Consider the following 15,171-nt stretch of genomic DNA (forward strand, 5'->3'; position numbering starts at 1 on the left):
CGTGTCCAACTCTTTGTGACCCCATGAACTGCAGCATGCCAGGCCTCTCTGTCCATCACCATCTCCTGGAGTTTACTCAAACTCATGTCCATTGAGTCGGTGATGCCATCCAACCATCTCATCCTCTGTCATCCTCTTCTCCTCCCGTCTTCAACCTTTCCCAGCATCAAGGTCTTTTCAAATGAGTCAACTCTTTGCATGAGGTGGCCTGTCAGGGAACGTTTAATTTTAAGGAATCCTATATATTTTCTGTTTCTTAAAGGCCCTCTGTTCCTTATCAGTTCTTGGAAAACAGGAACGAGCAGAGCTGCCCGCAGTTCTCAGGACTGAGGTCATGAGGCAGAATGCATACATGGATTCCTTTCAGTAACCTTTTACTTTTCTGTAAAACTACTTAGTCATGTTCCTATTCGCAATACATGGATTGTCTTCTGGCCCTGTGACGATTGTTATTCCCCTAGTTACTGTTGATATGGTCCTATGACTATTGTTATTCCCTTTATTACTGTTGTTATGCATCTGGTTTTGGTGTTTTTTACTCAACTTTATTTTTCTGCCTAAAGCTTCCTTGTATAACAATATATAAGCACACACTGCCATGAATAAAGTACCCTTGTTCCACTAGAGATTTGGGTCCCCCGCATCCTTTTTTCTTCGCCTTCTTTTCATCGACTCCTGTCCCCAGGTCCTGGTCTGTCAAGAAGACCATAACAAGTGGCACCCGAACAGGGACCTGGAATACGCCCTTGGCAAGTGGACGGAGTGACTATGGACCTACTGAGGTCGGTAAGTGCGGGGTTATGGGACAAACAACTGGAAAGCCCCACCACTTTTCTGCTTTGCTTCATTATTTATTTAAAGTTCAAGGACTTTCGGTTTCACATCAGTAAATAGAGGCTTGTCTCCAAATGGTAATTGAACATAATCCCTGGTTCTCTGATGAAAGCAATTTTGATTTTAAGATTTGGAACTGGGTTAGAGAGAATGTTAAACAAGCCACAAGAAGGGGAAAAAATATTCCAATAGATTTCTGGTCCTTATGGGCCCTCATTAAAGCCATGATTTTGCCTTTTCAAGGAAATTCTAGCCCCCCTGATATTCGACAACAGGCAGAACACTTGTTACATGAATATGAATTAGATGATAAAACTTTACAAAAGGCCCAATTAAAACAACATAAAATATTTCAGAATTATCCCACCAGCTCTGCTCTGGCTGCCGCAAGTGTTCCTCCTCCTCTTGCAATGGACTCAAAACTGAAAGTCCTCTTAACTCAAGGACAAAATGACTCTGCCAATGACTTTTCTGAGGCCATTTCGACACTAGAGCTGGCAATACTTTTTAAAATGACAATGATAAGCCTTTAACACACACTCACATTTGTAAGAAAAAACTTTCTACTCATTCTCCTTCACGACAAAAGCTTTATGGGTTACTAGACTGGGACATGGAAAATGGGTTCTTTCTAGTCTTTACCACGTCACACCTGCCTTTAGCTGAACAAAACCTTGCCAAATATAAACTCCGAATAATTGAGCCACCCAACTCTGACAAAGATGGTCCATATTTTGAGCCCAACCTATGGATGTGGATAAACCCCAACACTGTATTTCCCCCTGGAAAGTTAGAAGTCAATAAAACCTGAAGACAACTACACAAAAATATTTCAAGGACATAATGAAGCCCATGCTGATTTTTTAAGCTAGATTGGAAGTTGCTATTTCCTGTAATGTTATAGGAGAAGAAGCCAAAATGCAGCTAGAAAAACTGCTTGCTTATAAAAATGCAAACTAAAAATGTTAAAGAGCTATCACTCCAATTCATGAGACTGAGACTATTATTGATTATTTGAAGGCTTGTAGCAATTTAGGATCAGAACTTCAAAAAATGAAAATGTTAGCTGAGACAATGGTTGATGCCTTTAAAAAGGGAAATGAAGGATGTTTTGCATATGGGGATAAGACCCATTTAAAAAAGAGATTGTCCTAAAAAATACACAGAAAAAATTAAAACTATTAAAAAGCCTCCAGGAATTTGCCCTCGTTGCCGTAAGGGGATACATTGGGCCAGAGAATGTCAATCTAAATATGATATTGAAGGGAAGCCTATTTTGGGAAACTCCAAGCTGGGGACTCCCCAGGTCCCCATCAACAAAAACCAGGGGCAAACTGCATCTTTTCCTTCAAACCCTCAACATCCGGCAGTGCTGCTGTCAATATACCAGCCTTAAATGATTTTCACCTTTTTCCTCAAGTATTCCCTTCTAGAATACCTACCAGACTTTTTGGACCCCTACCCCCACAAACCTTTAGTCTTTTACTTGGCTGATCTAGTTGGACTTCTAAAGGAGTTACTGTTCACCCTGAAGTAATTGATTCAGATTATAAGGGAAAAAATTCAAATTATGATGTCATCTCAGATACTATGGCAATTCAAAAAGGGGGACAAAACTGCTCAAATACTTCTTTTACCTTAAATTTCTATTAACTCCTCTGATAACATACAGACAGGTGGATTTGACAATACAGATCAAAAACAATCCTTACGGACATCAGTAGTATCTGAATATGTATGACCAAATATAAATATCAAAATTAATGGCAAAAAATTTTTTGATCTTCTTGATACTGGATCTGATATCACTATTATCTGCAAACATTTATGGCCCAAATCTTGGCCTATACAGAGAAGTTCTTGCCAAATTGCAGGAGTTTCTCAAACCAAAGTACAAGAGGTTTATCAAAGTGTCCAAATATATCCATGTGAGGGACCATAAAGCCAGCCTGCAACATTATGACCTTATGTGATAGATGCACGCCTTAATTTAATAGGAAGAGATTTACTTATGCAATGGCAAGCTGAAATATGTATTCCACGTTTTTCCTAGGGGCCACTGCTCACTTAACAAATGGTGCAGTTATTAAAATAACTCGGAAAAGTGACAAGCCTATTTGGAGAGAGCAATGGCCCCTTGCAAAAGAGAAACTAGAGGCTACTAAGGAACTTGTCAATACACAATTGAAATTAAAACACATTGAGGAATCTTATTCCCCTTGGAATTTTCCCATTTTTGTAATTAAAAAAATCTGACAAATGGCATCTCTTAACAGACCTTCAAAAAGTTAATGCATCTATGAAACCTATGGGTACGCTGCAACCAGGCATTCCATCACCTACCACTGTTCCTCAAAACTGGCATATTATTATAGATTTACAGGATTGCTTTTTTACTATACCTTTACACCCTCTAGACTGAGAAAGATTTGCCTTCTCTCTTCCTTTTCCTAATCATATTGGGCCTCATAAATGATATCAATGAACTGTATTGCCTCAAGGAATAATGAATTCTCCCACCATGTGTTAATATTATGTAGCCAAAGCCCTTGAACCTGTGTGAAAACAATTTCCTGACTTTCTTGTTATTCATTATATGGATGATATATTGTTTTCAGCTCCATCTGTTTTAGAAACTCAACATATGTTTGACATAGCTCAACGATGTTTAGAAGACTCTGGATTAATTATTGCCCCTGAAAAAATTCAAACCTCTACACCTTACCATTACTTAGGATCTATTGTTAATAGACAACATATTACTCCCCAACTAACACAAATTTGTGTTGATAAATTATCAACCTTGAATGATTTTCAAAAACTTTTAGGTGCTATAAACTGGATTAGACCCTCTTTAGGCATTGCAAATGATCAACTGACTAATTTATTTAATACTTTGAAAGGAGATCCTGATTTAAATATCCCTCGTTCACTTTCACAAGAGGTACAAGAGGAGCTCTGTTTAGTACAAAATAAATTACAAAAACAGTTTCTTACTCATATTAGACTTGAATTACCTCTGAAGTTGTTTGTACTCCCTTCTCTCCATTCCCCCATAGGACTTCTTGCCCAACAAGAACACTCAATAGAATGGATCTATACCCATTTTAGAGGGACCAAGTCACTTACACCCTATCTTGATTTGATTGCTCTAATAATTATCAATGGGAGAAATAGAACTAAGACTTTAATTGGCTCCGATCCTCACAAAATTATACTACCTATTAATAAAGCTTAATTTGAAAATGCATTAGAAACTTCTACCAATTTTCAGATAGCCTTCTTAGACTATTTTGGAGAGATTTCATTTTATTATCCTTATAATAAACTTTGAAATTTCTTCAAAAATACTAAATTTATTATCTCTCGCATTGTTACAACACAGCCTATACCTCACACTGATGTTTTCTATATAGATGGGACCAAAAAACTCTAAAGCCTCATTTTGGTCTCTCAAAGAAAATAAAGTCTTTAATACTAAATTCCATTCTGCCCAACAAAATGAATTATATGCTCTTATTCAAGTTATTCACCTACATCCTTACCCTATTAATATAATTTCTGACCCCTCAAATTCAGTTTTTATATTAAAAAATATAGAAACTTCTACCACAAATTCTAATCAGTTATTATTCAACAACTTTTTCTTGAATTACAGTCTATTATTAGGGACCACACTTCCCCCATTTCACACACTGAAACTAAAAATAAAAAAAGTTAAAAAGGAGGACTACATAGGAACAATTCTATCTTCCCTATCCAGAGCAGACTTTACTAGATTCCAACGTAAGATATCCTTTAAACCTATAACTATTGTTAATACAGCTTTATTTGTTTTAAATTTTTAAAACTTACCACAAGGAGTTATCGTGAAATAAGCAGAAAAACATTTCTAGGAATTGTAAGACACTTCTCTTCCTCTGCCCATTTGGTATCAAGATGGGCTAACTAAACAATGGAAATCTGGGAAATTAATCTTACAGGGAAAAGGGTATGCTTGTATTTCTCCAGGTAGATCCAATGAAAATCAACTGGCTTCCTCTTTGGACGATCTGCCCCAGAAGATCCTCCAGCATTCCAAATAAAAAAGAAATGACAAAATTCCCGAGAAAAATTCCAAACAAGCCATGGTGATTCTAAAAATCTCCAAGAAGCACCGCCCTCAACATCATCGACCTTATGATCTCCTGGCTGCTGCTGCTGCTGCTAAGTCGCTTCAGTCGTGTCCGACTCTGTGCGACCCCATAGATGGCAGCCCACCAGGCTCCCCCATCCTTGGGATTCTTCAGACAAGAATACTGGAGTGGGTTGCCATGTCCTTCTCCAATGCATGAAAGTGAAAAGTGAAAGTGAAGTCGCTCAGTCGTGTCCGACTCTCAGCGACCCCATGGACTGCAGCCCACCAGGCTCCTCCATCCATGGAATTTTCCAGGCAAGAGTACTGGAGTGGGGTGCCATTGCCTTCTCCAATGATCTCCTTACCTAGGGATAAACAAAAACCCTTACTAATCAAGATAAAAATCTGGTTTCTCAACAGAGAATGCCTTGGAATCCAGAAAATATTTTTGTTGCTATGCTTGCTTTGCTTGCTTTTGCTTCCCCCACTCAAGCTGAATTAATCATACTTTTTGGACCTATATACCTAACCCCCTTTTTCACTACAGGTATTTTAGACAACAAACTGGTGGAACCCATCCTTATTATAAAAATATCTCAGAGAAACTGGGAACTAGTGGTTGACTTTCTCTCTTACAAGCTTTCCCAGAGAGGATACAGCAATGCCATCAGTGGCAACCCATCCTGGCACCTGGCAGGTAGCCCTGCAGTGAATGGAGCCACTGGCCACAGCAGAAGCTTGGACGCCAGGGAAGTGATCCCCATGGCAGCAGTAAAGCAAGCCCTGAGGGAGGCAGGCAATGAGTTTGAACTGAGGTACCAATAGACATTCAGTGACCTGAATGTCCCAGCTTCACATCACTCTAGGGACAGCATATCATAGCTTTGAACAGGTAGTGTGTGAGCTCTTCCTGGACGGGGTGAACTGGGGTCACATTGTGGCCTTTTTCTCCTTCAGTGGGGCACTAAGCATGGAAAGCACAGACAAGGAGATGCAGGTATTGGTGAGTCAGCTCACAACTTGGATGGCCACTTACCTAAATGGCCACCTAGAGCCTTGGATCCAGGAGAACAGCGGCTGGGACACTTTTGTGGAACTCTACAGAAACAATACAGCAACCGAGAGCCAAAAGGGCCAAGAGTGTTGGTCCCTGATGGGCATGACTGTGCTTGTATGGTTCTGCTGGGCTTGCTCTTCAACTCATAGTAACTGTTCCTTTCATTATAGTCATTCGTATTTTATACAAGCTAATGTTCCTCTTCCTTTTGTTATAGCTATAGAGAACTTACAGTTTAATAAGACTCTACGTTTTGTGACTTGTATAGATTACAAATTATATACTTGTCTTAATTCCTCTGTTTCTTTGAAAAATGAATCCCTGGAAAGAGGGTCCCATGTCAGGCCTTGCCTCCCAGCTGCTCACTAACTTACTCCAGCGATCTAAATGATTCACTGGATGGTTAATTCTTGGTATTTTGGGATTAGTAGCCATTTGCACCACTGCTGCTGTTGCAGACATTGCTTTACAAACCTCAGTTCAAACACATAATTTTGTTCAAAATTAGACCAGAGGTGCTCATACTATGTGGGCCACTCAGGCTCAGATAGATGAGGAAGTTCAAGATGAACTACAGAAACTAAAATCAGCCACCAAATGGGTTGGAGATCGATTAATAGACTTACAGAAGCAAATAATACTAAAATGTGATTGGAATTCTGCTCAATTTTGTATTATCCCTGTTCAATTCAACTATAGTGCTTATGACTGGGAGCAAATCAAATTTCATTTGCAAGACATACACGATATGCTTCCCTAAATGTAGTTATTACAAAAAGAAATCTTCAAAACCTTCTCTAAAAGTCTGCCCTCTTCGAATAATTTGGAAACTTTAGCTGAACAGCTAGCTGATCAATTATCTGGGCTAGACCCTTAAGGATGGTTCCAAAGTATTACTCATAGTATTGGGTCTGGTGCTGTAACATTGGTAATTGTCCTGGTAATTATATTTGTTGTATACCGATGCCTTTCAACAAAAATTGTTCAAACTAAACAAACTCAATTGGTCAAGGCCTTTTTCACAACAATAATAAAAAGGGGGTATTTTCAGGAAACGTTTAATTTTAAGGAATCCTATATGTTTTCTGTTTCTTGAGGGCCCTCTGTTCCTTATCAGTTCCTGGAAAACAGGAACAAGCAGAGCTGCCCGCAGTTCTCAGGACTGAGGTCATGAGGCAGAACGCATACATGGATTCCTTTTAGTAACCTTTTACTTTTCTGTAAAACTACTAGTCATACTACCTTACTTGCAATACATGGATTGTCTTTTGGCTCTGTGACGATTGTTATTCCCCTAGTTACTGTTGTTATGGCCCTATGACTATTGTTATTCCCTTAGTTAATGTTGTTACGTGTCTGGTTTCGGTGTTTTTTACTTAACTTTATTTTTCTGCCTAAAGCTTCCTTGTATAGCACTATATAAGCACACACTGCCAGGAATAAAGTACCGTTGTTCCACTAGAGACTTGGGTCCCTCGCATCCTTCTTTTCTTCACCTTCTTCTCGTTGACTCCTGTCCCCACGTCCCGGTCTGTCAAGAATACCATAACAGTGGCCAACGTATTGGAGTTTCAGCTTCAACATCAGTCCGTCCAATGAATATTCAGGACTGATTTCCTTCAGGATAGACTGGTTGCATCTCCTTGCAGTCCAAGGGACTCTCAAGAGACTTCTCCAACACCACAGTTCAAAAGCATCAATTCTTCAGTGCTCAGCTTTTTTGTAGTTCAACTCTCACATCCATACATGACCACTGGAAAAACCATAGCCTTGACTAGACAGACTTTTGTTGGCAAAGTAATGTCTCTGCTTTTGAATATGCTGTCGAGGTTGGTCATAACTTTTCTTTCAAAGAGTAAGCGTCTTTTAATTTCATGGCTGCAGTCACCATCTGCAGTGATTGTGGAGCCCCCCAAAATAAAGTCTGCCACTGTTTCCCCATCTATTTCTCATGAAGTGATGGGACTGGATGCCTTGATCTTAGTTTTCTGAATGTTGAGCTTTAAGTCAACTTTTTCACTCTCCTCTTTCACTTAACATCAAGAGGCTCTTTAGTTCTTCTTCACTTTCTGCATAAGGGTGGTGTCATGTGCATATCTGAGGTTATTGATATTTCTCCCAGCAATCTTGATTCCAGCTTGTGCTTTATCCAGCCCAGCATTTCTCATGATGTATTCTGCATATCAGTTAAATAGGCAGGGTGACAATATACAGCCTTGATGTACTCCTTTTCCTATTTGGAACCAGTCTGTTGTTCCATGTCCAGTTCTAACTGTTGCTTCTTGACCTGCATACAAATTTCTCAAGAGGCAGGTCAGGTGGTCTGGTAGTCCCATCTCTTTCAGCATTTCCCACAGTTTATTGTGATCCACACAGTCAAAGTCTTTGGCATAGTGAATAAAGCAGAAGTAGATGTTTTTCTGGAACTCTCTTGCTGTTTTGATGATCCAGTAGATGTTGGCAATTTGATCTCTGGTTCCTCTGCCTTTTCTAAAACCAGCTTGAACATCTGGCAGTTCAAGGTTCATGTATTATTAAAGCCTGGCTTGGAGAATTTGAGCATTACTTTACTAGCATGTGGAATGAGTGCAACTGTGTGGTAGTTTGAGCATTCTTTGGCCTTGCCTCTCTTTGGGATTGGAATGAAAACTGACTTTTTCCAGTCCTGTGGCCACTGCTGAGTTTTCCACATTTACTGGCATATTGAGTGTGACAGTTTCACAGCATCATCTTTTAGGATTTGAAATAGCTCAACTGGAATTCCATCACCTCCACTAGCTTTGTTTGTAGTGATGCTTCCTAAGGCTCACTTGACGTCACATTCCAGGATGTCTAGCTCTAGGTGAGTGATCACACCATTGTGATTATCTGGGTCATGAAGATCTTTTTTGTATTCTTGCCACTTCTTCTTATTTAGGTTATCTACCTTTTTTTTTGCTATTACAAACAATACTGAAGTGCCCACCTTATATTGTCTTGTCAATATGCATACTGCATGCAATTTTAAAGGAAAATTCCTAGAAGTGAACTTCTGGGTTTAAAAGGTTAAAGGGTTAATAGATTAAAGTGCTAAATTATCCTCTAAAAGGATTTGTCAATTTCTGTTCAACATTATGTGAAAACAGTATTACTTTCTCTACACCTTTGCCTTTACTGAATACTATTCATCCTTTAAATTTTTGCTAATAGTGAATATGCTTTCTCATTGTTTTAATTTGCATTTCTGTGAACAGCAGAGAAGCTGAGCCTCATGTATGTATATATTTGTCCTTTTAAAAACATTTCATTTGGAAATAATTTTGAAACTGCAAACACAAAAACAGTACAAGGGAAGTATGCACACACTCTTTACCAGGTTCATTTTGCTTTATTATTTGCTCTCTCCATGTATGTTTACATGGGTATTTACATGTGTGGTGCATGTATGCTCATGTATGCATGTGGACATAATTTTTTGCTGACCTATTTGAAGGTTGCATATATTATAATAGTTTAAGGTATCTCCGTGTATATCCTAAAAATAGGAATATTTTTTTACATAACTATAATGAAGTTATCAAATTCAAAAATTAGCATTAATACAATACCTTAATCTATCATTCATATTCCAGTTTTGTCCACTGACCTAATAATATCCCTGATAGGAGTCTTTTCACTCCAGTAAAAGATCGAATCCAGGATAAGGTGTGGCATTTAATTGTCATGTTTCTTTAGCTTTCTTTGATATAGAACATTTCCACAACCTTTCTTTGTCTTTTATGACATTAATATTTTGTAAGAATGTAATCCCTTGTGCCCCACTTTCTTAGTAGAATGTTTATCACTTTGTGCTTGTCAGATGTTTCCTAATAACGGACTGAGGTTATGCATTCTTGGCAAAAATACTGCATAGCTGATGGTGTGCTCTTCTCAGGGTATCACGTCTAGGGCACGGCTTGTCCATCTCTTCCTTATTGGTTACGATAATAGCCACATGTCAAGTGTTCAACATGCATCCCTTGTTTGTTAAGTACTGGATTCAAAGATGAATAAGATAATCCCTTTGCCAAGGAGATTACAGTCTAGGCAGGAAGCAGAAATATAAACAGAAAAAATGTGTTGAATGTAATAGAGACATGAACAATGGAGTAATTAAATCTACCTTTAGGAATAACTCTGGCCAGGGAAGCTTCACAAAGATGAGTTACTTAAGAACAGGAACTATCCCTATGAATGTTTGTTTCCTTGATAGCACCTTTCCTTGAACTCGTTATATAAATATTGAGTAAGTTAATGAAAAAAATCTATGTACCTCAAAATAAAACTGTCAGAGTATGGTGCAAAATATGATTTTATTTCTCTTTGTAGTTCACTATCCATTATAGAATTGAATGTTATACACACTGAATAAATTTATTTACATGCTGAGAGAAAATGTTCATAGTAAATAATGTGTAAAAAATGTTGTTTATAAATTTACGATATAAGCTTTTCTAATATAGTTTTATAGCCAGTTAGAGACTTTGATTACAAACTTGAAATATGTACAGAATCATAGATCTTGATGCAGAAAAGAATTTCAAGAGTGCATTCATTCTGATCTCTTCTCTTGAGGCAAGGTCAATTATACACATCAAGCCACGGGGCTCAGAGAAATTTAATGCTTTGACAGGGTTAAAGTTGTACAGTTATCAAGGAGTCTATAGTCCAGATCTAATGCCAGGCATGTTCCTGGCAATAATTGGTGCTTAATCCATATTTGCAGAGTGAATAATTCTTTCTTCCTAGTGTATTGTGTTATCTACTATTCATACTGAACTTTTAGGAATCCCTGTGATTGCAGCTTTTATGTGTGGTCTCCAAGAGTCACAGCTAATCCTTCAGGTCATGTCCTAAAGTTACAAGTTCTATTGCTGTGAACTGATACTGTGGTCTAATAGAAATACAAAATGAGACATGTTTGTAATTATGAGTCTTGGAGTAGCTACATTAAAGAAGTAAAAGAGAGAATAAAGTAAATTTTCATAATATATTTTATTTAATGAATATACACAAAGTTTTACATTTTGATGTGTAAATAATATAAAAATTATTGAGATATCTTACATTTTTTCTTTATAATTTCTTAGAAAAGCAGTGTGTATTTTGCAACCCAATCTGGTTACTGTGTAGCCCAATAACAACAGGATGGAGTGTGTGTTGGACAATGCAGACCTTTTAAAACATGACCTTTGGTAATCTACTTTATGCTTTGCATTGCTTACTGACAGATGCCAAAGGACAAATGTCCCAATTGAGGGTTTCTTCTGCCACTAGACCTGACTGTGGCATAGTCTCAGGATTGTGAGCACAGATCTTAATATAGTTCTTTCACAGAACTGCAGGATCTTAGAAAGGGACAACGCTATATAGTAGTACTTTGCTAAAAACATACACACAGGACCATTTGTTTCTCATGCTTATGGGAGCAGCAGCTAGTTGTGATGTTTTCAGAATTAGACTATGAATAATGTGTTTATCTAAATTGTTCTCCATGTTCCTTTTAAAGATTAAGACATCACAGCATCAAGATAAAATTGCTTACTCCTAGATTTGAGGGGAGGAAAAGAAGGTAGCTTTGATGAAAATTTGACACTCAGATTTTAAATTCTTTATTTTATATGTTGATAGTGAACATTTTTCTTTGCTATTATTAGAGACAGAAACCTTTGTAGAAGATAATATTTCAAATTAGTGGGTAAAGGTAAATGGACTTAATATACAATCTTGATATAACTGAGCACACATCTGTAGAACTGTAAAATAACAAAGCTGGGTCCCAACTTTTCCTCTATGTCAATCAGGTGTTTTGGTTCATGCTGTTGGTGGAGTGCAAGATTGGAGGGCAATGTCAATTTATTTATTTATTGTTTTTAAATAAATTATTTGCTTTTATTTTTGGCTGCTCTGGGTCTTCGTTGTGTGCATTCCAGGATTTCTCTAGTTGTGGTTACCAGTCATATGAGGTAGGCATTATTATTCTCATTAGCTTCTTTAACATGGATTAGGACACTTCAGAGAAAGGTTCAGTAATTTGACTAAGATCACACAGCTAGTACATGGTAGGCAGTCTGATCTAAAAATATAGGTTCTTTATCAGTATTAATTAGTACCTTGATATATTTGGGAGGTCATAAATTTTCTTTTTTTAATCTTTTGGCTGTGCTGTGCAGTATATGGGATTTTATTTCTTCAACCAGGGATTGAACCCACACCCTGTGCATTGGAAGAGTGGAGTCTTAACTCCTGGACTTCCAGAGAAGTTCCAGATTTTCTATATCCTTCCCTTTTCAACATACAATAATTTTTTCTTTTAAAGAAAATAATTGTATTCAAAGATAAGGAATCTCTTTACAGCCAGGGGGCAGCAAATGATTGCTTTTGAACCAAGTGTAGGGCAAGTGAAAAAATGCAGATAGATTTTTAAACTGCTTAATGGTAGTTAATAAGCCTCAAAATAAGAAAATGAAAGTCTTCCCTGGGCTTTTCTTTATGCTTTTAGAAAAAGTTATTTTCATGTTAAAGGAATATTTAAAAATATTACTTTGAGGTCATAAATTTATACAAAGACTATTATCATCTTGATCTGAATCTTGATCTAAATATCAGTATCTCTAATATTTTTCCACTTTGATTTTATATTTTAAATGCCAGAATATGTCTATTCATTACAAATATTGTAATTGCTGCTTTCATAAGAGAGTGAAATAAAATTAGAAATGGAATTTCAATTTATGTATACAAGATATTTTTTAAAGATTCAAAAAGGAGGAAAGTGGTAGGGAAACATGAGCATCAACTGAAATATTAACTTATGTTTTCTGTGTTGTAAAAAGGTACAATTGTTAGATACTGTAAATGAAGATTTGAGGGTGCTTTTAGAGCTTTTTGAAGGGATAATACAGAGAATAGCAGAATGGGACATTTACTAATAAATAACAACTCAATAATCTTTGATAATCTAATGGGAAAACTGATACTTAAATGTTGTTCCTCCAAATGAATGGAAAGAACTGGAATTGGGATGCAGGATTCTTAACATTTTGATTGACATGAGTTCTAAAACTGAGGGGAATTCATATTTAATTTATTTACCATCAGGCAGATACCAATCCAAAATGAGGACTTTGGGATGACTGTGGGGTGAGAAGAGATGGCAGGAGGCAGGTGGCCCATGCCCAGCAGGGGTGGGGGCAGGACTCAGGTGAATTTTGCTCCCTAGACTGCTGGGTCTTGCTTCAGCTCCTCCTTGGACTGGCTTGCCCGCATGAGGCCTAACCCCCCAGGCTTACTGCTGGGAAGGGCTCCAAAGACCTCTTTCCAAGAGCCTCCACTCAGCAAGCCATCACCCGAGGTCCGTTTCTTTTATTTAAAACAGCCTCTTAAAAATAGTAGGTGTGCTTGAGAGAAAACACATTATACTACCAGACATTATTAGCGCTTTTGGATGACTGATTTCCTTGGCTAATTTCCTTTAGGATAGGGAGCAGGATTCAGCCTTTCTCCCAGGGCTCAGCCTCCTGGTCTTGTTTTGTAAACCCTTTCTCCTGGGGCCTGCTCTAATCTTCCCACATGGAAGCCAGCGACCTGCCTTTTTAAACATTTTTAAAAAAACTTTTTATTGTACATTGGCGTATAACTGATTAACAACCTTGTGATGATTTCAGGTGCACAGCAGAGCAACTCAGCCACACATATACATGTATCCTATATATATCCATGTATCCATGTACATGTATCCATGTACATGTACCCCAAACTCCCTTCCCATTCGGGCTCCCACGTAACATGGAGCAGAGTTTTGTGTGCTCCTTGGTAGGACTTTGTTGCTTATCCATTTTATATGCAGCAGTGTGTACAGGGACACGTCTTGCTCTTGTTTGACTCCTGACCCTGGCATAGACTGAGCCTAGAAGGGAGGGGAGTGGGCGTGGGCATGCCGGGAGGAAGATGTTCCCAGAGAGGGCCTGTGGCCAGCAGGCAGGGCTTAGACCCCTGGACGGAGGAGGGCATGGCTGAGGCCTGCAGTTGGAGGTAGGGGGCCCGTGAAGGAAATGTGTACATTTCATGATAGTACTGCTGAATGGTTGTCCTTTGCAGAGGTGAGAGAAAATAATCATCTGAACTCCTCTGGGTTCTAAATTAATGCTGGGTCCCACCTCCATTAATAAGGCTTTGTATTTGACAAAGAATTTTCTACTTCTTTGTCTCAAACAACAAACATAAGAAGAGGCCCTTTTGATATATACATCTGAGGAATTGAGGGAAGGTCTATGCACAGGGAAACAATATTTTTAGTGTTGTGTCCAAACATAGTTTGCATATAATGTAAACATTGTGTAACTTTTATAAATTTGTATCATATTCATATACTTACATATCTATGTAATATTTATATTTCCCCTTGCTATGGTCCTAACTCTAGTTGGCACCATGCGTGCTGCGTCACTGGCCCACATTTTTTTAACAGAACTCCTCTCAGATTTGAGCTCATTTAGGGACACCCCGTCCACCATCTATAATTCTAGCCCCTCCTCCCCCTGCCTGCTGAGCTTTCTTCCCAACTATATTGTTGTTATGGCATCTAAACTGCTGTGGATCGTGCTTGCATCCCTCTCCCAGCTCTTCCCTGGTGGCTTAGCTGGTAAGAATCTGCCTGCAAAGCAGGAGACCTGGGTTTGATCCCTGGGTTGGGAAGATGCCTTGGAGAAGGGAACGGCTACCCACTCTGGTATTCTGGCCTGGAGAATTCCGAGGACTGTGTAGACCATGGGGTTGCAAAGAGTCGGACACGGCCGAGCACCTTTCACTTTCACTTTTCACTTTCCAGCTCTTAAGCAGTTGATTTGCTGTTAGCTTTAGTGCATCTGCATCCCCTGCTTCCTTGCATGGCTTCCACCTCTTCACAAGGTCTGTAGCGCCCAGCACTGCAGTTCATGTGTCAGTGTCCCTGCCCCCAGGCCTTTGCACCTGCCACCCCTTTGCGAGGAGCATTCCTCCCCCAGATGGTCACTTGGCATTTCCTTCACTTCCTTGAGGACTCAACTTAAACATACCTGTCAGTGCCTGAAATCCACCTCCCTGCCCCATGGCATTTTGTAGCTCCTTTTCCTGCTTTGTTTTTCTACTGAGTACAAAATACACC

General features: G+C 38.6%; 1 protein-coding gene across 1 annotated transcript; it reads left to right on the forward strand.

Annotated features, from left to right (window-relative positions):
* Nucleotides 1-5,296: 5,296 nt before the first annotated feature.
* LOC138446320 (bcl-2-like protein 1) lies at nt 5,297-6,463 on the forward strand. Its single transcript, XM_069601194.1, is given in 2 exon segments — nt 5,297-5,794; nt 5,796-6,463. Coding segments are annotated over 2 exon segments (1,002 nt in total). The 5' UTR covers nt 5,297-5,374; the 3' UTR covers nt 6,378-6,463.
* Nucleotides 6,464-15,171: the final 8,708 nt, after the last annotated feature.

This window comes from Ovis canadensis, chromosome 9 (genome assembly GCF_042477335.2).
Source record: "Ovis canadensis isolate MfBH-ARS-UI-01 breed Bighorn chromosome 9, ARS-UI_OviCan_v2, whole genome shotgun sequence".
Classification (NCBI taxonomy): Eukaryota; Metazoa; Chordata; class Mammalia; order Artiodactyla; family Bovidae; genus Ovis; species Ovis canadensis.